The 23,997-nt window shown below is 38.1% G+C and overlaps 3 protein-coding genes across 3 annotated transcripts; 2 read left to right on the top strand and 1 right to left on the bottom strand.

The window, feature by feature from the left end:
- Positions 1-2,940: 2,940 nt before the first annotated feature.
- LOC112763934 (uncharacterized) lies at positions 2,941-4,293 on the top strand. Its single transcript, XM_025809474.1, has one exon. The coding sequence runs from the start codon at positions 2,941-2,943 to the stop codon at positions 4,291-4,293; it is 1,353 nt and encodes a 450-aa protein (XP_025665259.1).
- Positions 4,294-12,216: 7,923 nt separating this feature from the next.
- Positions 12,217-13,421, top strand: LOC140180760 (uncharacterized). Its single transcript, XM_072222053.1, has 3 exons — positions 12,217-12,303; positions 12,477-12,716; positions 12,813-13,421. The coding sequence occupies exons 1-3, from the start codon at positions 12,217-12,219 to the stop codon at positions 13,419-13,421; spliced, it is 936 nt and encodes a 311-aa protein (XP_072078154.1).
- Positions 13,422-17,412: 3,991 nt separating this feature from the next.
- Positions 17,413-20,786, bottom strand: LOC112763933 (serine/threonine-protein phosphatase 7 long form homolog). The gene is made up of 3 exons (XM_025809473.1): positions 20,212-20,786; positions 20,011-20,098; positions 17,413-17,508 (listed from the first exon to the last, which is right to left on the bottom strand). The coding sequence occupies exons 1-3, from the start codon at positions 20,784-20,786 to the stop codon at positions 17,413-17,415; spliced, it is 759 nt and encodes a 252-aa protein (XP_025665258.1).
- Between the last annotated feature and the right edge of the window lie 3,211 nt (positions 20,787-23,997).

The following is a 23,997-nucleotide window of genomic DNA, read 5'->3' as shown; positions in this document are numbered from 1 at the left end:
AGAAATGTTGACTTGGGAGTCAAGTAATTAATGAAAAACAATTCCATGAATTGTTGATTTCTTCGACCTGAATTGGCTATTTATTTAATATTCAAGGGTGTGGCTGAGTAGGATTAGAAAATGTTTCTTCCACACACGTAAATTCTATAAACAAAGTTACAAACCTATCTTATTTTAATTTGGTTGATAAGGGTTTACGTCATACCATTTATGTGTAATGTTTTGGGTATTTTGTTGTTAAGGAATCAAAAGGAAAATCAATAAAGTTTTAGAATGTATTAAACTAATTTAAATTTACTATTTTTGCTCTTCAAGAGTTTAGTTTGAACATATCTATTATTTATCCGTCTGTTATCTATTATCTATTTATTATTTATTATTTATTATATATTATTAAAATTAAATTTTTGCATTTAATGATAGAATTAACACGATATGTTTTTTGAAAATATTTTTCAATTTATTTTTTAATAATTAAATTACATTAATTATAACAAATAAATTATATAACTAATTGATTTGATTAATTCATATATCATACTAATTTATTTAATTGATTCACATATACCAAATTGAATTTCAATCATTTATTTATAAACTGACATAGCTTTTTCTTAAAGATATTTTTTAATCTTATTTTGTTTGATTGATTAAACTAAATCAACTATAAATAATCTATTATCTATTTTTTTGGTTTCCACGGTATTCCCCAACCCAACAGGTCAAGAACTAATCCGTCGCGAATCTGAGCTCCATTTAAGGGTCTGCCGCTGGCCAATGGGTTGCTGCATGCATAAGGCGGGATTCGAACCCCCGACACTTACTTAAGCGGACGAGTGAGCTGATCACTCGACCAACCCAAGTTGGTTATAATCTATTATCTATTATTATATCAAATTTTAGATGGAATTAATAACATAACATACAACATTTGTTTTTTGAATTCATTTAGCTTAATGTTACGGATCCGGCCCACGGATCCTATACCCGGAACGGTCCCTGAACCTGGTTACCCGGGCACGACCCGCTTCGCCCTTCCAGAATGCCCGGAACCGACCCACTAGAGCTCCTAACCAACTTTCGAATTCAAACGTCTCCCTTATCTTAGTCAAGTAAGATAAGATAAGATAATTCAAACGTCTCCCTTATCTTAGCCAAATAAGATAAGATAAGATATTCACCATCACCTATAAATAGAGGACCCAGGTCCCTCCAGGTATTCATTCATTCCTCACACCTTATACCTCTCAGATCCATTCTGACTTGAGCATTGGAGTGTCTTTGCAGGTACCTCCCCCATTGCTCCAGTCAAGTGATCCGGCATCTGCCTCAACCCGCAAGTTCTCGATCCATCTCTCAACCCGTACCAGAGACATCTTGTACATTGGCGCCGTCTGTGGGAACTTTGCAACGTTGTGGCGGCATGGCGGATAACCCAGAAGAGCAATTATCAAACTCAGATTTCTTGCGTGTAACTGAGAGCAAAAAGGAATAATGTTTCCTTAATTTGCATCACCTTTGCAGGGATAACACACCTTCGCCCTACTCCAACGGCGAAATCCCAAAGGAATAATGTTTCCTTAACTTGCATCACCTTTGCAGCGATAACACACCTTCGCCCTACTCCAACGGCAAATCCCAAAGGAATAATGTTTCCTTAACTTGCATCACCTTTGTAGGGATAACACAGCTTCGCCCTACTCCAACGGTGAAATCCCAAAGGAATAATGTTTCCTTAACTTGCATCACCTTTGTAGGGATAACACACCTTCGCCCTACTCCAACGGCGAAATCCCAAAGGCATAATGTTTCCTTAACTTGCATCACCTTTGCAGGGAAAACACACCTTCGCCCCTACTCCAACGGCGAAATTCCAAAGGAATAATGTTTCCTTAACTTGCATCACCTTTGCAGGGATAACACACCTTCGCCCTACTCCAACGGCAAAATCCCAAAGGAATAATGTTTCCTTAACTTGCATCACCTTTGCAGCGATAACACACCTTCACCCTACTCCAACGGCAAAATCCCAAAGGAACAATGTTTCTTCGACTTGCAATCACCTTCTTAGTGATAACACTCTTTATGCACCCTCGCCCTACTCCAACGGTGAAATTCCAAATCCTCCGAGCCCAAAGTCTAGCCTCCCTTTAGTGGGACACCTCCACCTCTTGGACCCTCTCATTCACCACTCCCTCATCCGTCTCTCCGAGCGCCATGGCCCCATCTTCTCCCTCTATTTTGGCTCCATGCCCATCGTGGTTGCTTCTTCTTTTGAACTCTTCAAGCTCTTCCTCCAAACCCGCGAGGTCACCTCCTTCAACACCAGGTTCCAAACCTCTGCCATCCGCTGCCTCACCTATGACAACTCTGTCGCCATGATCCCCCTTCGGACCTTACTGAAAATTCATAAGGAAGCTCATCATGAACGACCTCCTTAAACGCTACCACCGTGGCCAAGCTCAGACCTCTTAGGAGCCAAGAGATCAAGAAAGTTCTCAAGGTTCTTGCACAGATGTGGGGGACAGCCAAATCGTGTTGGCATAACGGAGAACCTCAAGGAGCAATCCTCCACCCAACACCCCAACTTCCGAACTCCAAGATAACACTCCTCCCACCCATGGGAGGATAATAAACGCGGCACATCGCCAACCAACCCCAACCCAGCAACAACCAAGAGAGGACAACTGTCCTCCCACTGAAGCCTGACCACCCGATGGCCTAGGAGAGAAGGCAGTCCAGATAATCCAAGAGCTGTGCCTCCGGGTGCAAGAACTCAAAGGCCGAGTTACACCCAAAGAAAAGCACAACGCCAAAAATGGAAGTCACGCAACCTCCAGATCAAGATCTCGCCATGAAACCAGGCACGGCGGATCGCCAGAATGGCGACATGCCAAGAGATACAATCTTAGCATCTCCCGTGACCACGGAAACGACAGGATGCCTGAACGACGACACGGCAAAAGGTATGATCGCAGCGTCTCACGCAATTCGGCTCATCAACATGACACGGACGACGACCGACGACATCAAGAGGCGAAACGCACAAGAAGTGACCACGTGATAATGAGAGCCACTCCCTTCACTGAAAGAATCCTGAAAGAAAAACTCCTTAAAGGCTTCGACAAACCTACGGATATGAAGTACGACGGAACCAAAGACCCCCAGGAGCACCTAACGGCCTTCAAGGCCAGGATGAACCTGGAAGGGGCCGCTGGCGCGGTCCGAGGTAGGGCTTTCCCGGTAACCCTAGCTGGGCCAACGATTAAATGGTTCAACGCCCTCCCCAACAGATCCATAACTGGCTTCCACAATATCTCACGGAAGTTCATGGCCCAATTCACCACCAGAATCACCAAAGCTAAACACCCCATCAGCTTATTGAGAGTCACCCAGAGACAAGACGAGTCCACGAGAAAATACCTCGATCGCTTCAACGATGAATGTTTAACGGTCGACGGACTCACGGACTTAGTCGCAAGCCTTTGCCTAACTAACGGGCTCATGAATGAAGACTTCCGAAAACACCTCACTACCAGACCGGTGTGGACCATGCATGAGATCCAGAGCGTCACAAAGGAGTACATAAACGATGAGGAAGTAAGCCAAGTCGTAGCCGCTAATAAACGGCAGCACGGCAGCACACGACACGGCAGCACGACACCTCGACATAACCCCCCACCAAGAGAAAACCATAAAGAACATCCCAAACCAGCAAACGTAAACCAACCCCCCAGAATCGGAAAATTCTCTAACAACACACCTCTGACGGCCCCGATCATCGAGATATACCACCAAATAGCCGATCGAGATATTCTCCCGAGGGCCCGACAACTCAAGGAAAGAATGGGCGGCAACAAGACCCTGTACTGCGACTACCACCAAGGATGCGGACACAGGACACAATATTGTTTCGACCTAAAAGACGCCCTCGAGCAAGCCATACGAGACGGCAAACTCTCCGAGTTTGCCAAAATCATCAGGGAACCAAGACGCACGGAAAAAGACAGATCACCAGAAAAAGAAGGACGTAACCCAAGGACACAGAGACAAGCCTCTAGGAAAAGCCCTAAAACAGATCCGACCATTATCGTGAACGTCATCACAGGGAAAGACACCCCAGAAAAATCAAAATCAGCATTGAAGAAGGATCTCAAGATCCTGGCAGTTAGAGACCAAACCCCAACCGCCACCAACAATAGAGCGATAACATCTCCCCCGAGGATTGCCAGCATGGCACCTCGGCAGAAGACGCCCCCTTCGTCATCTCGACAAAGATTGGAACTGGGCTAGTAAGAAGAATACTGGTGGACACGGGAGCAGATTCTAACATCCTCTTCAGAGGAGCATTCGACAAGCTCGGACTCCGCAATGACAACCTCCAGACACACCGCAACGGAGTAACCGGACTCGGAGACAACTTCCTCAAGCCAGACGGTTCCATCATTCTTCCCCTTATCATAGGGACGGGAAGCCAGAGGAAGACAATCCTGTCCGAGTTTGTGGTCCTCAAGAACTCCACCGCTTATAACGTCATCCTCGGAAGAAAAACAATCAACGACCTCTCCGCCGTCATCTTTACCAAATACCTTCTAATGAAGTTCACGGCAGAAGATGGCTCTGTCGGAACCATCCACGGAGACTGGGAAACCGCAGTAGAATACGACAACACCAGCCTAGCCCTACGCAAGAGATCCCGAGACGCGGCATGCATCTTCCTTTCCGACCTCGATGCACACCAAAGTCCACGCAGAACCATGGGAGGAAACGACAAAGAAGCAAAGTAGGGCCTTGCAGACAAGGTCAGCAGTATAGCACACCTACGGGAGCTAGCCCTAAAATAGAGAATAAGCCTAAGGTACAATGGCAGCACGGTATGACGAGACTTCGGACCAGGAGACCTCGTCTTACGACAAAACAACATCGGTCTACCCACTCCCAGAAAAGGATAGCTCACGCCCAACTAGGAGGGTCCCTACCAAATCAAGACGGTAATCGGAAAAGGAGCCTAGAGGCTCGAAAGACTAGATGGGACCAAGCTCCCAAGATCCTGAAATTCCACCAACTTACGGTGCTACTATATGTAGAAACATCCTTCCAAAGCAACAAGATTGAGGTCGTTTAAGACTATCTCTTTACCTTTTATATTTTGCCTTCTTCACTTTCATTTATTGCTTAAGTTATTCAATCGTATATTTTCTTACTGGGCACTCTTTCCTACCCACATCGGGAGGTTTTAACGAGGCCCAAAACTGCAAATAAAATTCATTATTTCAAATGCATTGCCCCGTCCGACGACACGAACTAAACGTGGCTACACCCGGGGATCGATCACCCTGAGGCCAACAGAACGGATATCCAAATAACAGAATGGATATCCAAATAAGTAAACGGCTACTCAGGGATCGATCACCCCAAGACCAACAGAACAGATATCCAAATAACAGAACGGTTATCTAAATAACAAAAAATGGCGGCCTGGGGATCAATCACCCCGAGGCCAACAGAACGGATATCCAAATAACAGAACGGATATCCAAATAAGTAAACGGCTACCCAGGGATCAATCACCCTGAGGCCAACAGAACGGATATCCAAATAACAAAAAATGGCGGCCCGGAGATCGATCACCCCGAGGCCAACAGAACGGATATCCAAATAAGTAAACGGCTACTCGGGAATCGATCACGCCTAGGCCAATAGAACAGATATCCAAATAACAAAACGGGTATCCAAATAAAAAAAATGGCGGCCCGGGGATCGATCACCCCGAGGTCAACAGAACGGATATCCAAATAAGTAAACGGCTACTCGGGAATCGATCACCCCTAGGCCAACTAAACGGATATCCAAATAACAAAACGGGTATCCAAATAAAAAATGTTAGCCCGGGGATCGATCACCCTGAGACCAACATAACAGATATCCAAATAACAAAACAGATATCCAAATAAAAAAATAGTGACTCATGAATCGATCACCCGCAAAGCCAACAAAATGGAAATCCAAATAAGCTAAATAAACAAAGTCTTGAAATTGGCCCACTAAGAGGTCTAAAATAAGTTCACAATAACGGCCCAAAAAAAAAGGCCACACAAAACAAGCATGAGGACGGTCTTCCAACTTGCAGAAAGCCAGACTGACCAACATTATCCTAGCAATTGGTGCAGAATGATGTCACGCCGTTTTCAGGCCCCTCACAGTCTCCCAAACTATAGAGGATCGGACTCTCCAACAACTTAGCATTGAGACCAAGAAAGCATACTCTCATGCTCCGGGGGCAACTGTTACAGACCCGATCTCCGGGCCCTTCCTTGGAACGGTCATCAAACCCGGTATGTGATGAAACGCCCAAACAACGCGCTCCTCGCCTGACCATGAAACGGCCAGGAACTCCCCAAATCGTAGACCTCGACCGGAAAAACCAAAACAACGATCTCCTTACCAAACCACAACGGCAAGGAAAAAGTTCCTCCAGCGATGAGACCGAGCACCCTCACTCTCTCGCTCTGGGGGCAACTGTTACGGATCCGGCCCACGGATCCTATACCAGGAACGGTCCCCGAACCCGGTTACCCGGGTCCGACCCGCTTCGCCCTTCCATAATGCCCGGAACCGACCCACTAGAGCTCCTAACCAACTTTCGAATTCAAACGTCTCCCTTATCTTAGTCAAGTAAGATAAGATAAGATAATTCAAACGTCTCCCTTATCTTAGCCAAATAAGATAAGATAAGATATTCACCATCACCTATAAATAGAGGACCCAGGTCCCTCCAGGTATTCATTCATTCCTCACACCTTATACCTCTCAGATCCATTCTGACTTGAGCGTCGGAGTGGCTTTGCAGGTACCTCCCCATTGCTCCAGTCAAGTGATCTGGCATCTGCCTCAACCCGCAAGTTCTCAATCCATCTCTCAACCCGTACCAGAGACATCTTGTACTCCAACGGCAAAATCCCAAAGGAATAATGTTTCCTTAACTTGCATCACCTTTGCAGCGATAACACACCTTCACCCTACTCCAACGGCAAAATCCCAAAGGAATAATGTTTCTTCGACTTGCAATCACCTTCTTAGTGATAACACTCTTTATGCACCCTCGCCCTACTCCAACGGTGAAATTCCAAATCCTCCGAGCCCAAAGTCTAGCCTCCCTTTAGTGGGACACCTCCACCTCTTGGACCCTCTCATTCACCACTCCCTCATCCGTCTCTCCGAGCGCCATGGCCCTATCTTCTCCCTCTATTTTGGCTCCATGCCCACCGTGGTTGCTTCTTCTTTTGAACTCTTCAAGCTCTTCCTACAAACCCGCGAGGTCACCTCCTTTAACACCAAGTTCCAAACCTCTGCCATCCGCTGCCTCACCTATGACAACTCTGTCGCCATGATGATCCCCCTTCGGACCATACTGAAAATTCATAAGGAAACATTATGCCTTTGAAATTTCGCCGTTGGAGTAGGGCGAAGGTGTGTTATCCCTACAAAGGTGATGCAAGGTAAGAAAACATTATTCTTTTGGGATTTCGCCGTTGGAGTAGGGCGAATGTGTGTTATCCCTACAAATGTGATGCAAGTTAAGGAAACACTTAACATAATAAACATAATTATATTAATATGCTAATGTTAATCTAGTTCATTAATAAGTTTTTTTCCATAAAAATAATAATGTTTTACGTTAGCTTTAAAATTTTGTTACTAATATATTAAATTTAATTTTTCAATTATACGATATGATTAATATTTAAATGAATAACATAGATTTTTTTCCTATAAATTATATTAAATACATTATTTTAATTTGCTTACATATAATTTTATGTTTTTTTATTTAATATTTTTCATGTCTTTCATTTTTTGGATAATTCTTTTGTTTTGTTTCGTTCTTTAGAATGTTCAAATAATATTTGTGTTTTATTTTTCTTAATCTATTTGTCTATTATAATTTTTTTTATCTTCTAATATTATTCTTTAAGACTTTATATTATTTTAATTTTTCAATCAATTTTTAATATTTTACTCCTAAAAAGAATCAAGGCCAAAAAAAAGAATTCCATATATATAAAGTTATTTGAAGTATTTCATTCAATTTTCTATCCTAATTTTAATTTTTTATTCGTTCTACTAAACTATATTTAATACTTTCATTTGGTAAATTTTATAGGTCTTTCGTTCTTTTTTATTAAAAGGTAATAATAATCTTTTTCTTTTTTTATATTTTGTATTTTTTTATTTTTTTTATATTTTTGTTGTTCTTCATATTTTTCATGCAATTTATAAAATATTTACTTTTATCCTAATATATATAAAATTTTTATTTTCTTTTGTCTGAATTAAATTTAAAACTAATTTTTTAGGTGCTATTGTGATTAAAATTTATTTATTTTTATTATTTATTTTCATGTTATTGACCATTAATAATATAGATAATTAATTTGAAAAGACTTAGTGATATAAAGATAAAGTTTACGTGGTATAATCCAAATTTTTTAGCAATAAAGTTAGATATTTATCTTTTAGACTTTTGCATATTGTAGTATTCTAAGCATATCAAAATGCTATCTTCATTTGTATTATTAATAATACGGCATTTTGTTTTGGTGTATGATCATCACCAATTCATCTTAAATATATTTTTTTTTAAACAAAAAACTCAACACATTAAAATGGAACAAAGTATCACACAACCATAAAACAGATAATTTAAGAAAGTAACACAAAAATAAAAAAAAACCTCATGTAATTTCTGACATAGCCATCAACAACACAAAAGATTCACACCTCTTCATTCGTCGTAAGCTAAGCATGGTCATGTTGATGATCTCTTCAACACCTTTACTTTTATCCTAAAAGATCCTCTTATTCATTTTCATCTAAATGTTTCAAATGATCGTACACAAACACCTCAACCACTGCTTTTGTTCCTCTTTTCTACGCGGTGCAGCTCAGAAAATGATCCTTCATCTTAAATATTATATGATGTTTTATTTTTAATCAATTTTTCTAGGCATATATCTTCTAATTTATTTACTAATTGGAATTATAATTTATCATAACATTAAATCAATTAAAGCATGCATACTGTAAATTCAGTGATATATATTAAATATGTATAATGATGTAAATCATATTCTTTTAAGAGAAAAATATAAATAAAACAAAAAAAGAAAGATTCTATCAAAAGTTTTGAAACATAAATTATTATATATAATTTAAAATAGGGTGAAATAAATTTTTTTTGACAAAAATAATACTAAATTAAATATAAGTTAATCCCAAATTAAAAAGGTTATGGTGATTAGTCAAAGTTATGTTGAAAAAGTTATATATAATTACCGTGGTTAATTTAATTTATTTGGTTATTAATATAATTGGTGAAATATATGAATAATAAATAAGACAAAAAAATAATTTAACAATTAAATGTTAGTAATTACTTAAAATAGACAATAAAATAAGTTATAGGATATTATTTTATTATTTAAATTATTAATAATTAAAAAAATAAAAATTCATTAATTATTTTAAAATAGGCACTAATTATAAATTGAGTTTTACGGTATTAATTTATTTCAATTGTTAATATTGTCTTATAAATTAATAACTTTGTACAAACAATTGTTAATAAAATTTTACAATACCTAGATTTATACATGTTTAGTTTATGTATTTTATTCTACTTTACACAGAGGCTTAAAACCTATTTTTTTCAATTATTTATTTAAAGAAGATAGCGATATGAATTATATCAATTATAATTATTTTATCTAAAAAAATTACCTATAATTAATTATATCGGTTAACAAATTAGATTAATTTGTAAGATGAATAATAAAGCTATAAATATAATAGAATAAATGTTGTGAAACCAATTATAATAAATTAAAAAATAATATATAAAGAGACTAAATTAAACACGTGTGAAAAAAAAAGATAAAATTAAACAAGAAAATACATTATTCCTTTAAGTAAAAAGTTTATCAGTCACTTTAGTGTTTTTTTAACATATTTTAAACTTTTACTATAATTAAAAATTTTACACATATGAGAGAATTGTCAAATTATTAAACCTATTATTAAAGATAAATTATTAAAGTAATTATCTAAGTAAAATTTATAATATTTAATTACTTGCCATAATCACATTTTTGTTAGTAAATTATTAAATGTATTTCATAAAAAAATATATTAAATATATTATTAAAGATATTTTTTTTTAAAGACAGTTGAAATAAGATTGATTTTGGGTTATAAGATACGATGACAAATATTCATTGGTTAAAAGTTTAAAATTAATTTAAGGAAAAGGACAAATTAGTCCCTAAGCTTTTAAATCGGGGACAAATCCATCCCTGAATATCTAAAAAATACTAAAACGCCCTTACTATTCAAAACGTGTGACGGATCGATCCTTCCATGCAAAATGCTCTCCTAGACGTAACGGAGAGGGGGTGATCTGTCGCTTATTTGGCGTGTGTTGGGCCTAGGTGGCAAGACGAGACCGTTGAGGAAGCTTGGTGTGCCCGTTTGAAAAAAGTCTTGGACAAATAGGTCCTTATGATTGAAAACGGCAACGTTTTGAGAACGTTGGCTGTAGTCCTTGAGTTTCGTCACAATTCCAAAGAAGCCCATGTCAATCACACACAATTCCAAAGAAGCCCTAACACACATATGTATGATCTTTTCCCTAAAAAAAAAACGATTGATCTTCTTCCCGTCGTCGTCTTCGTGTAACGTTGCGCTAGTGAAGCTTCGTCGGTTGAGTTGCGGGTGTCATCGGTAGTGGTAAGTACCCTTAATGCGAAATTGAATGCGACTGTTACTTTCGAACGTTATCTGCTGTGCATGTCGTGGGTTGGGGTTTAGGTGTAATGTAGTGTTGGGAGGGGCATGGAAGATGAGTTGTGTGTGGTTTATGGCTTAGGTAGTTGTGTATTTGCTAATGCTTAGTGGTAATCGTTGAATCAAACAATAATGCAGATGGTAGATATTTTTGTGATTCCTGTTTTCCATCACGGGGCTACTTTCAACGGGCTCCGACTGGTGAGTTAGTTTATCTCGATGGTAAGGTTGAGAGGTCCCCCCCCCCATGGACATGGATTTTGTAAATTTCGGTGATTTGATAACACTGTTCAAAGGACTGGGATATCAATCATACAAGGAGGCATACTGGTATGATCCAAAGAGTAAGGATATAGAGTCAGGGCTGCATGTTCTGAGGGGAGATGCAGACATCAACCAGATGCGCCAAGCAAAGATGACAAACAAAGATACTGATGAGTTCTATATATTTTTTATCATCCTATTGATGACCCAGATCCTGTAGATTGTGCTGGTAAGGAAAACGTTGAGGCAGAGGAAGATGATGTTGGTGTCAAGGTGGATGAATTGGGTGAGTCGTCGACGGAGCACGATAGTTACAAGAGCGCAGAGGATGAGCCATATGCACCTCCACCTCCCGGTGATGAAAGTAACAGTGATAGTGGGGAAGATGTTGTCAGTGGGTCTGTGTCTGGCAGATGGAAGAGGAAACAAGTGCCTCATTCCTCTAAGAGAACCCCTCAGCCAAGTAAGCAACCCAGGAAGCAAGCGCGACGTGTGTCTCAAAGAACAAGGTCTGCTACAAGAAAGAAAGGGCCTGCCCATGAGCCCGAGGCAGGTGGGCCTGGTGGACAGCCCAGTCGAAGTAGGCCTGCAGGGGAGCCTAATATATCTAGGCCTGCAATGGAGCCCAATAGGGCCAAAGGAGCAAGGCCAGCACTAGTAGACTACGTGAGTGATGTAGACATGGATGGTAATGATATTGTATGGGAGTATGAATCTGAGGAGCTGCATACACCTGTCTCTTCTGATGATGAGGGAAACAAACATCATTGGCCTGAGTTCAATGACCAATATAGTTTCGGAGAGGGAAGATTTAAGCTTGGAACAAGGTTTTCAACAATTGAGAGGTTCAAAGAGGTGGTAAAGGACACCTTTATTTCTGAAGGCCGGGAGTTGGTGTGGATAAAGAATGATAAGGAAAGAGTTAGGGTTGGATGCAAGGACGAAGACTGTGGTTGGATTGCCCACTTGTCTTACAATCGGAAACTACAATGCTTCCAAGTCAAGACTTATAGAAACGAGCACACTTGTGCAAGGGACCTTGGAAGCAATACCACTGATTAACACTGGATTAGTAAAAAGGTGGAGAAGAGGATGGCAACGCACCCACATATGACAACCCATGAAGCTATTGATTTTCTAAGGGAGGACTTTGACCTTACTGCACACCCAAAGATGGTGTATAGAGCTGTGAAGGAGGCAAGGGAGAGGATGATGGGTAAGAAAGGCAATAGTACAGCAAATTGAGGGATTACTTATTAGAGATACATAGAAGTAACCCTGGGTCTTCTGCATTGCTAGACCTGATTCCTCAGTCTCAAGCAGCCCCTATGTTTGACAAGTTATATGTTTGTTTTAAGGCCTGCAAGTAGGGATTCAAGAGTGGCTGCAGACCATTGATCTACCTAGATGGAGCATTTCTTAAAACATACCATGGGGGACAACTACTTTCTGCTATTGCACAGGATGCCAACAACCGATTTTACGTCGTTGCATACGCAGTTGCAAGATCCGAGAACAAAGAATCTTGGAAGTGGTTCCTAACATGCTTACAGGAGGATATTGGTGATGTAGGCAACTACGGTTGGAATTTTATGTCGGATCAACAGAAGGTTAGTTCCATTTTTGTCATTTTGTGTTTGTTGTCTTAGTCATTTACTGGATTATATATTGTTGTAAACATGGCTTCATGCCTTCATTGTTGTTAGGGACTGCTACCTGCACTGAAAGAGGTAATGCCTGGTGCACATGTTAGAAACTGCGTCATGCATATGTGGAAGAATTTCATAAACCGATTCAAGGATCTGTATATAAGAGAAATTGTGTGGGACTGTGCTAGATGCATAACCATCTCAGAGTTCAAGATAACCATGGAAAGACTGAAAGTAGTGAACAAGGATACTTGGGCCTATTTTATGAAATTTGAACCTGCTACCCGGGTTAGAGCATACTTTAGCCATGGTCCCAAGGTCGACAACCTAAGAAACAACATGTGCGAGTCGTTTAACGCAAAGGTGGTGAAGTACAGAAGCAAGCCCATACTTACAATGTGCGAGGAGTTACGGTGCTATATGATGCGGCGAATGGTTCAACACAAGAAACTTCTGGGGACTCATGAAGGAAAACAGGCGCCAGTGCAAGAGAAAAGGCTACAGAGGCTTATCAAACCAAGCAACAAATGGGCAGCGGAGTGGATTGGTGATAACGAGCACAAACGGTTTGAAGTCACTCAAAAGGGATCCAAAGTTGATGTGGATCTGATCAAACACAGCTGCTCGTGTAACAAATGGCAACTCACTGGTCAGTCAGGTTCCTGAATTTCAATATTACCATGCTGTGTATTTTTTAATTTAAGCCTGCTGTGAATTCATAGTTGATGTGAATTTCAATTTTACTCATAGATGATGTTAACCATGTTGTGAATTTGGACATGCTTGGTGTGAATCTAATTAACATGCTGTGAATCTGTTGATATTAACTAAGCTGTGAATCTGTTAGCTATGCTGTGAATTTATATTATTCATTCAACTATTAGTCATGTTTATGCCATTCTGTTGTTGTGAAACTGCTGTCCTGCTGTAAAGGGATGTCGTGCATTCATGCTATAGCAGCAATCAGAAAATGGCATGATAATCCCGATGATTATGTTCATCCATGGCTATGTATGGAGTCCATTAGAAAGACATACGAGCACTTCATCCGGCCAGTAACGAGTGAGGAATACTGGATAAGGTCTGAGTTTACTAAGCCTGCTCCACCTGTGTTAAAAAGGCCAATTGGACGTCCCAAGGTGCATAACAGACAGAAAGACCCAGCTGAGGCTGTTATTGATGGTGACAAATTGAAGAGGAGTTTCTATGTCACATGTAGCAAGAGTGGTGAGAGGGGACACAACTACAAGACGTGCAAAGGGACCCCATCCAACCTAAACTGGAAGCCAAAGATGAAAAAATCAAAAACAAAGGCCAAGGACTCTCAATCACTTGTGGTTCTATTTTTGTCACAGTCAGCCCCCGAGAAAGAGGTAATTCTTACTCTCCCAGGGATGTAATTGTCCCCCCGATAATAAACTTAGGGATTTAAGTGTCTATTTTAGTTTTAGTTAGGTGCTATTTGTCTATATTTTAATACTTCATTGTTTTAAATGTCTTATAATATAATGTGCTTCATTGGGACTATTTAAACTAACTGGATACATTTTACACAATGCCTCATCTCAGAGTGTGGAACAGAGTCCCCCTGCTGCTACGAACCCTCCTCATGTTGAACAAAATTCTGCTAATCAATCAGTTGCTAATGAGGTAACAATTTTGGTGACATTTCATTGTTTTTGCTTGCTGGTTTCATTGCATTTCACACTTGTTTCGACCTTCATGCAGGGTAATTCCAATGCAAACGCTGCACCGATGAATGAGCAAGAATCTAGTTCCTCAGTAGCAGCGGTTGAGACACAATCAATGCCTCCAAAAGCACCATTCAAGCCCCCAGCCCAGTCTACATCACGCCCTGCACGAGGGACATTTAGGCCTAAGCAACCAGTTAGGAGGAAGCCTGTGACAAATAAACCCTCGCAGCCTGTGCCACCTGCCCAGAGTGAGCAGCATCTCCCCTCTCCACAACAACCAACTACATCAGGAGCATCTCCACAGACTTTGGCAGCAGCAGGCAAAGCAACTCAACGGCTGTTTAAGTTCATCCCCACTCCAGGACTACACAAGCCAAGTAGTTAATGCTACATGTTTAGACTTTAGTCATGACATCAACACCTTTTTGAGAAACACTGTTATTTTACTAAGCAACTCTTTTTGAAAACAATGTGATTATCTATAGCTAGCAGGCTTAAGTTATGCCTTACTTTGGCAATAGACATGTAGTTGACTTCTTTTGTTAATATTAACAACTCTTTCATGAGATTAAATTATGCTTTACATATATAATCATATCTCTAAATAATTATGCCACTCACTTGCTTAGGGCAATCACTTTGCTGAATACATCATAATTTAGCTTACAACATTTTTTGTTCGAATAGCATACAACAAAATGGAAACTCATCCCATACTACATTACATCATTTTTTACCTACTTTTCAGCCAAGATTGACAATGGCAGAAGCAAAAATTACACAAACCACTGCTAGAATAACCAAATACAGATTAACATTCTTCTTCCTCTCTAGATACAACACCTTCTTCTCCAAATCAATCAGCTTCTGTTCCACTACCTTCTTTCCAAGATACACTTTTAGATCATCAACCTCGTTCTCCGTAATAAACTTTTCAAGGACTCTTATTGTTGAAACATGATCATCCAGCCATAAGAAGAACTTGCAGTGACTGTGATTTTTCAACTGCATGTTCATCGTTCCAAAACAAATAGAACATAATCAACTCCCCTATAATCAAACTGACCAAATCAAATCACCAACATACCTTAAAGAATGGACACCCAAAGAACAATCTGTTGGGGTTCGTCGTCGTCCTCGATTTGTACAATATGGCGTACACACCGCATTTACACGTCGGAGCAATCTCGTCCTTCTCCTCTGAAGCTTCCACGCATTTCACGGTTGGCGGCAGTCGAACGCGTCGTGAGTTGAATGAGGCTCCGTCACTGGCCATTTAAGCTTGCACAATACCCCCACACTCAACCACTCACAGAAATGAACAACGGTAATGGCGAACGAGTTCCATTTGAACAAATAGGGGAAATAGAAAAGCGACGTCGTCTTTCCATCCAGGGACCAATTCGTCCCTAACCTCAATCCACCTTGCTTACATGTGTACCGTTACGGTAGTCTAGGCCCAACACACACCAAATAAGCAACAGATCACCCCTTTCCGTTATGTCTGGGAGAGCATTTTGCATGGAAGGATCGATCCGTCACACGTTTTGAATAGTAAGGGGCATTTTAGTATTTTTAGATCTTCAGGGATGAATTTGTCCCCGATTTAAAAGCTCAGAGACTAATTTGTCATTTTCCCATTAATTTAATATGTGTTAGTGATGCAGGTCCATGATTCAATTTTTAGCTCAAATTCATGTTGTTGCAGCATGTAAGACCCCAGATTCTTAAAAAATAAATAATAAATTATTTATATTTGGGTAAAGTATATTTTTTGTCCTTGAAGTTTAACAAAAGTTTCAAAAATATCCCTAAGTTTTATTTTATTTCAATTTTGTCCCAAAAGTTTTCGATTTGCATCAAATATACCCTACCGGCTAAATTTTCAAAAAAATTAAGACCAATCTAACAATAATGCATAAAAATTATGCTTGATTCGCTTGTGTTGAGGGTTGTTCTTATGAAATTGTTGTTGAATTGGTCTTAAATTTTTTGAAAAATTAGCCGTTAGGGGCATATTTGATGCAAATCGAAAACTTTTGGGATAAAATTGAAATAAAATAAAATTTAGGGATATTTTAAAAATTTTTGTGAAACTTCAGGGACAAAAAGTATACTTTACCCTTTATATTTTTATATATGATTTTATTTTTGAAAGGTTATGAGACTTCATGTTTTAAATTAATTTGATTTTATATAAGTTTCAATTATAATTAGATATTTTTGATTTACTAAAATTAATTTTTTTGCTTAATTAGAATTCAGAGTTTTAGTAATTAGAGATGAAAGAGAGTTTTGTATATAATTTAAATTGAAATAATTTAAAATTTTGATTAATATTATGAACTAAAAAAAATTATTTATTTATCTATAATTTTAAATTAAAGTATTTAATTACAAATAATTTGTAATTTATAAAATAAAATAGTATTCTTAAAATTAATTATATTGATTAAATTGATTAAATTGGGTTTTAAATTAGAACTCTACTCAAATCTTAAATTCTCAATTCTAAACCCTAACTCCTAATTCACTAACCCTAACCCCCTTCTACCCAACCCACACACACATGTAACCCCCTCCCCCTACCACCTGTTCATTCTCCACTACACCCTTTCTCACCGCCACTCACTCACAGCACACACAACAAATAAACAAACATGCACACAGACACATAAACATACATAGAGGGGGAGAAAGAGATCTGAGAGTGATAACCAAAGGGAGAAGAGGAGAGGAGGGGAAGCCGCGCCTTGCTGCCGTTGCTGTCCGCGAAGTCATCCTCATCACGGATCAAAACTGAGGCGAGAGAGAGGACCGCGATGGAAGAAGGAATCGCGCCGCCCAGTCGCCATCCGTAGGGAGTCGTCGCCGGCGTTGTCGCGAGAAGGAGAGAGCCCGCGTCGGAGGAGAAGAGCCGTCAAGTTCTGCCACCGCTGAGGGACCAGTCGCCATTAGAACCGTCACTGCTGTTGTGTTCCGTCACCGCCGCCACGTCGTGACCCCGTCGTCACCACCGAAGGCTCTAGCACTACCGCTACTTCTATAGCTGCCATCATCTGTTGCATGTGCGAAAGGAGAGAGGGGTCTTGAGAACAAGGAAAGGAGTCATGTGAGGTTTGTGCCGAGAGGCAGAGGGCTGTTCAGCCGCCACCGCTGCTGCCATGATCACCATTGCAGTTTCAAAAAAAAAAGGGGATGCCGTCGAAGTACCTCTGATATGGTCTAGATCCCTTCCTCTAATTTGCTCTGTTTCCATTCTTGCTCTGCTTCTATTTCATTTGTTACCCTATTCTCGTTTTATTTCATTTCAGCCCCTATAGCTATGATTATTGATAATGTTACTGCTATTGCTACTGTTGGTTCTAAGCCGCTGCTGCTGTGAATTTAGAATAAGAGGGTTTGTGGCGTTTAAATTCTGCGGCTTTGACTAATTAAGGTAGGGGTTTTATTTTAAAGTTAACCGTTTTCAATTTAAGAATGCCCAAAAGGCTGATTGAATAATTGCAAATGATTTATAAGTGTTTAGTATGACTAGTTGATGAGGATTGGTTGAATTCTGGTTGTGGACGGTGTTTAATTTGGTGTTATTTGTTAAACTGAAATATGAATTAAGTTTTATGAATTGAGTTTAGATTGACGTAGTGATTGTTACTAGAATTTCTAGTCATGTTAATTTCTCGGTTTAATTTGGATTGTCTGGTTTATTAGGAATGATCTTTGAGAATTGAAAATGATTTGTTGGGACCCTTGAAGGGTGACAAAGCCTGAATTTTAGAGGAAATACTGTAGAAATTTTTATAAAACTTTGAGGCTTTGCTTAAAGTGTTAATCAAAAGAGAATTTGATTTAAAACTCATTCTATTTGGCTTTCAATTTATCAGGAAAAGAGTTATGTTTTAAGTTTATTCTACTGAGAAAAATTTCTTGTTTAAGTAATAACTTAGTCCGATTTATTAAGGAAAGGAATTGTTATTAAATGTTAAAGAAGTTTGGCTGCCTAGAAACTAATGTTTTGAGGTATGATAAGTGAAGGAATATGTGGTGATGCGGAGGTGTGAATAATAATAAGGTGATGCGGAGGTATGTTTTGTTAAGCGGTGATGTGGAGGAATAATGAAAAGTCATGAATGAAATAAATAACTGAAGTAGATTATGATTCATGAAAATGAAATGTGAGTGGGCCTTGTGCCAAATTGCTAATGTGAAAGGGCCCGCCTAACGGATAGCCTGAGATTACTAATGCGGGAATGTTCGCCTAATTGATAGCACTGTTCCTTACTGTGATACACATTAAAATGTTATTATAATGAGGCCTAATTGACACGAGTAACTGTGATGCCAATGTGTCTAATTGACACAGTAAAGGAACCATATTCGGGGTTCACTCTGAATAACGTCGAGTTGCGGGTAGACAACCGACGCATGAGCTCATGGCCTGCTTAGGACAAACATGTATCATATTGATTGCGCATTGGCATTTGGTCTTGTTTTGCTTGTTATATTTTCTCTGTGATTGTGCTGCTTGACTTGTTTGTCTTATTGCAATTTGTTTGTGTGTTGATCTGTCTCTTGTGCTATTGTTTCTCTATGATTGGGAACTAAGGTTGTGATTGAGATTAGTTTAAGTTCGAAAATTTAAAGAAGGTAATAAGTTAATGAAGTAAAAATAAAAATAAAAAGTATTTCCAAAGGTTTAACAAAATAGTTTTATTGAGTAAAGTTAGTTATTTGCATTTTATTTCATTACTTTTACGGCATTCCTATTCCCTACTGAGAACTAGTAGTTTGTTCTCACCCCAAAATCTTCCACCCTTTCAGTGACACATGTTCGGAGACTCAGTTTGAAGCTGCGGGCGATTATGAGTTTTATTTAAGTTAAGTTTATGTGTTGAGTTATTTTCATAGAATTCCCTTGTCTTTGTTATTTAAGATTTTATTTTATACAGAGGGATAGGAATTGTATCTGCGTTTCATTTGAATTCTTTTGTATCACATATATTATTATCAATAATTATGTGATTGTTATTACTTGATGATTTTTTATTTGTGATTTTTTTTAAAAAACAAAAACAAAAAAATTTTCCGAGATTTTCTATAAAACTGAAACACGATATCGAACTAAAGGTTCAATATTAAATGGCAAATAAGGAAAACAGGTTAGTAATTCCTTACTTTTGGTACGATCATGACGTGCTAAAAGTTAGGGTGTTATACAGCACACTTCAAATGCATAGATATAAGGCCTCAGCCCAATGGTTTCAATGAGCCACATTCAAAAAATAGACCTCCCTACTTTAATGGCAGCAACTACTCATACTGAAAAGAGAGAATGAGAATTTTCGTGCAGTCAATCGGTTACAACATCTAGAAAATTATTGTCAATGGACCTGACATTCCAATAAAGCAAAATGTTGATGGAGATGTGATGTCAAAGGAAGACAATGAGTGGATAAAGGAAAAAAGGAAGAAGGTTGAACTTAATGTCAAGACAATCAATTTAATGTACTGTGCTATCAGTTTTGAATACTAGAGAAAAATTTCACAGATATGATACTTACATCTCGAGCGGTCAATTGATCTAATGCAAGGCGATAGTTTATAACCCTTTGCTCTTTCCCATCATTTGGAGGTAAGTAGGCAACCCACCTGAATGATAATCAACCGTTACAAACTGAATGCGTCAAACCACATATAACATTTTACAAAATTTCATCAAATAAATAATATTTGGATACTAATAGAAATGAAAATCATCAAACCCAGAGGGCCGCAACGAGAGAAACCGCCAGAATATCCAACTCTGTAGCAACTGAAGAGGACCCGCCAAGTTGGTAACATTTCTATTTGCCACCCGACACATGCATCGATACAACCATGCCAATGCGGCAGACCCCCAACTATAACTCCCAATGTCATCAAGATTTGCCACAAAGGACAACCACCAAATATGAACCCAATTCGCACTCTTGTCCCCAAATAACTGAGTGGATAACAACATCATGATGTAGGCACGTGCGCATATGCGAACAGTATCCTCGATCGCATCTTGTGGCAATACTCGAAACCTCTCATGAAACCATGTGAAGTGGACGGTCATCTGCTTGACCTTATTCGGTGGTGGCAGCTCACCGAATAACTCCTGAAACCATTTCCAGGATGGTCGGCCACCCTCCATGAAATTTTCAAACTTTGCAAGGCAACCACTAACATTCCTCCCATCAATAGGCAACCCAAGCTGAAACGCCACATCTTGCAGTGTCACTGTGTACTCTCCAAAAGGCATATGAAAGGTATGCGTCTCGGGACGCCACCTCTCAATGAACGCACTAACCATAGGCTCATCCAACCAAAACCATAGGCTCATCCAACCAAAACCAACGATTGTTTAGCCTGGCCAAGTGGTACAAACCAACTCTCTCTAAATAAGGTATGATTCTGTCATGCATTGGCATATTTTGTTGCCGTCTCACTTTGTAGATACACCTACTTGGCTGCGCCATACACGAAAGACACACATGACGTTAAAATTTACATGCAACATGGAAAAATCTTAACTACTTAGGCCGAATAAATAAATAAATATTATCACACAACGACACAATTAAACAATTAATTAATTAAATTATTATTCAATTATAAAATCAAATTGTTAAATCTTTGATTCATTGCATACTTCAAAAACCGGTTATAAACTTCAAAACCCAGTTTTCAAGGGAACATAAAAAATAAACACGTTTTCAATAAAAATCGATTTCTGGCTAAATACTGGTTTCTTAGCTATATTTTAAACCAAATAATTAAAATTGGAATCCTAAAATAAAATTTTATTTAACCTTTATTCTAGTGTCATTTAACCTAACATAAACCGATACTACATTCCACATCCTAAGTAACATCTAACATTCAAGTATAAGGTTTAGATTAATATTCTAGCTCCTATACCCTACATTCCATAACCTATCTAATAAATGTTAATGCTCAGATAAATAAAACAAAGCTAACCTCGTCGGCAATGGCACTGGCAATATGGACAACACCGTTCAGTCGGTACAAGCTCTCTTCGTCTGTCATGATCTCTAATTGAAGGTAAGCACTCAACAAATCCCAAACCCCCTCTCCAAGTGCTCCTCCTTCTCTCTAAAATTTTCTCTCTCTAACCAAACCTAAAAGCCACACAAATAAAATTCGCGGCTGCATGCCACGGTTTATATAGACGCACAATCCACGTAAACCGCTACTGCCTCTAGCAGTTTACGTTCAACGCCCCTAATGCATAAACCGCTACTGCCTGGAGTGGTTTATGGCGAAACCATGTTCTACAGAAACCGCTGCTACCTATAGCGTTTCTGTTCACCTTCCAATGCACGTAAACTGCAGCTGCCAGCAGCGGTTTACGTTCTCCCCTAATCCGCTACTGCCAGTAGCGGTTTCTATAGATTCATGAAAAAATGCATTTGCGTCTTCGTTTTTAAAAAATGTGTAATCAGGTAAAATTGATCTCCGTTTTATTTATTTAAGAAAATTGCTCAATTTTTAAATAATAAAAAATTAAGTTATTATTTTCAAATACTACAAATTTTATTTGAAAAATTTAATCAATAAATCAATAATCCATATTCAATAAATTATACATCAAATACTATTCATGTACCAATAATATATTATTAATTATTTTAAATTAAACCAATTTATATTATTACCAAATTAGGGATGTCAATGGGACGGGGGCGGGACACTACAAGAAACATCGTTAAAATCGACGTCCAAATCGACGGCTAAGTCGTCGATAATATTAAAAATCGATGGCAAAATGGACGGCGGAGATGGTTGCTATTAAGCTTGTTGATTTTTCCAAATTTTAATAAAATCGATGGCTCACGTAGCCGTCGATAATAATTTAATAAAATCGAGAGCATTTTCGTCTATAATATGAGTTTGGAAATTTTGTCTACTTACTAAAATCGATAACATAGCCGTCGATATTATTATTTAAAATCGACGCCATTTGTGTCAATATTTGATTCAATAAAATTGACAATTTTTCCGTCGATATTATTATATAAAATCGACGGCGTTTCTGTCGATATTTGATTCAATAAAATCGACACAATGGCCGTCGATTTAATTATTTAGATACCGACAAATTCTTTGTCTATATTTTGTCTATTTTAAATTTAAAAAGCGGCAACAGAGTCGTCGATTTTAATAGCCATATTTTTTAATTATTTTTTTATTTGAAAATTAGTAAACAATTAATGCAGATAAACTTTTAAATATAGAAATAAAATTTATACAGAATATTAGATAACAAGACAAATAAACTTTTAAATATAAAAATAAAATTTATACTAAATATTAGATAATGAGTTTACAAACTTATCAAAATAATAAATAATCCTCTAACATAAAGACCCAAGACAAGATAAATAACTAAACTTAGACTTATGTTTGTTTAAATTGCAATCCACCAATAATACAAAATATTCAAATTAAAGTAAATAACCTACTCATACTCATCTAAATAATCATCCGAGTAATCAAGATCATCAGAATCATCCTCCCTTTGAGAACTTTGTGGTTGTCCATTATTAATGAATTTAATTTCCTACATATCAAAGGGATAATATTCACTTTTTAATTTTTTTTACAACAAGAAACCACAACATATCTCTGTGACGGTGACTTCGTCTCTGGTCTCTACTCTCAAGCATTGGAGAAAAAGAAGCAGCAGCAGCTTTACTCCGAACTTTGAGTCTCTGGAGGTTTGGGGTTAATGTTTGGGAAATTGATTGAAACGAAGGATGCGGGTAATAAACGCGGGCATAATTTTTTGTTGATAAAAATCGACGGCAAGTTGGTCGATTTTAGTTAAAACAAAAATTAACATATTAACCGTCAATTTTATATAATAAAATTAAACCTTTTATCCTATTGTAAAAGAAGATCTCCATCGTTAAAATTTATCGACGGCAAAAATTGTCGATATTTTAATTATTAAAATAGACAGTAGATTCGTCGATTTTAAAGAAAAACAATTATCTTTTGCTAAAATAATAGACAGCATTGTTGTCTATTTTAATATTTTATTTTTAATAATTTTTTGTAGTTAGATCGACACTGTTTCTGTCTATAATATTAATTTGAGAATTTTAGATTGTTACTAAAATCGACGCCATTTATGTCGATTTTAATTTGAAAAAAAGCAACGCCTTTAGCGTCTATTTTATACCTTAAATCCACACCGTTTAATCTGAACTGTTTAAATTTATCGACGGAAAGGTAGTCGATATTTTAAATATAAAAATCGACGCCGTGTCCGTCAATTTTAAAATAAAAGTATTTTCGCCTACCGGTTCGTTGAGAATATGACGATATTTAATAGGGATTTAATTCATCATAAAAAAATCGACGAACAGGCCGTCGATTTTTTTATTTTATTTTTTTTAAATATCGACAGCAAGCCGTCGAAAAATATTGACGGGAGAGATAGCCGTCGATTTTTTGCGTCGATAAATACGCTTTTTCTTGTAGTGGGGGATGCCTCC

Source organism: Arachis hypogaea, chromosome 17 (assembly GCF_003086295.3).
Source record: "Arachis hypogaea cultivar Tifrunner chromosome 17, arahy.Tifrunner.gnm2.J5K5, whole genome shotgun sequence".
Lineage (NCBI taxonomy): Eukaryota > Viridiplantae > Streptophyta > Magnoliopsida > Fabales > Fabaceae > Arachis > Arachis hypogaea.
Note: the sequence above shows the minus strand (reverse complement) of the source record. Positions and strands in the feature narration are given on the sequence as shown.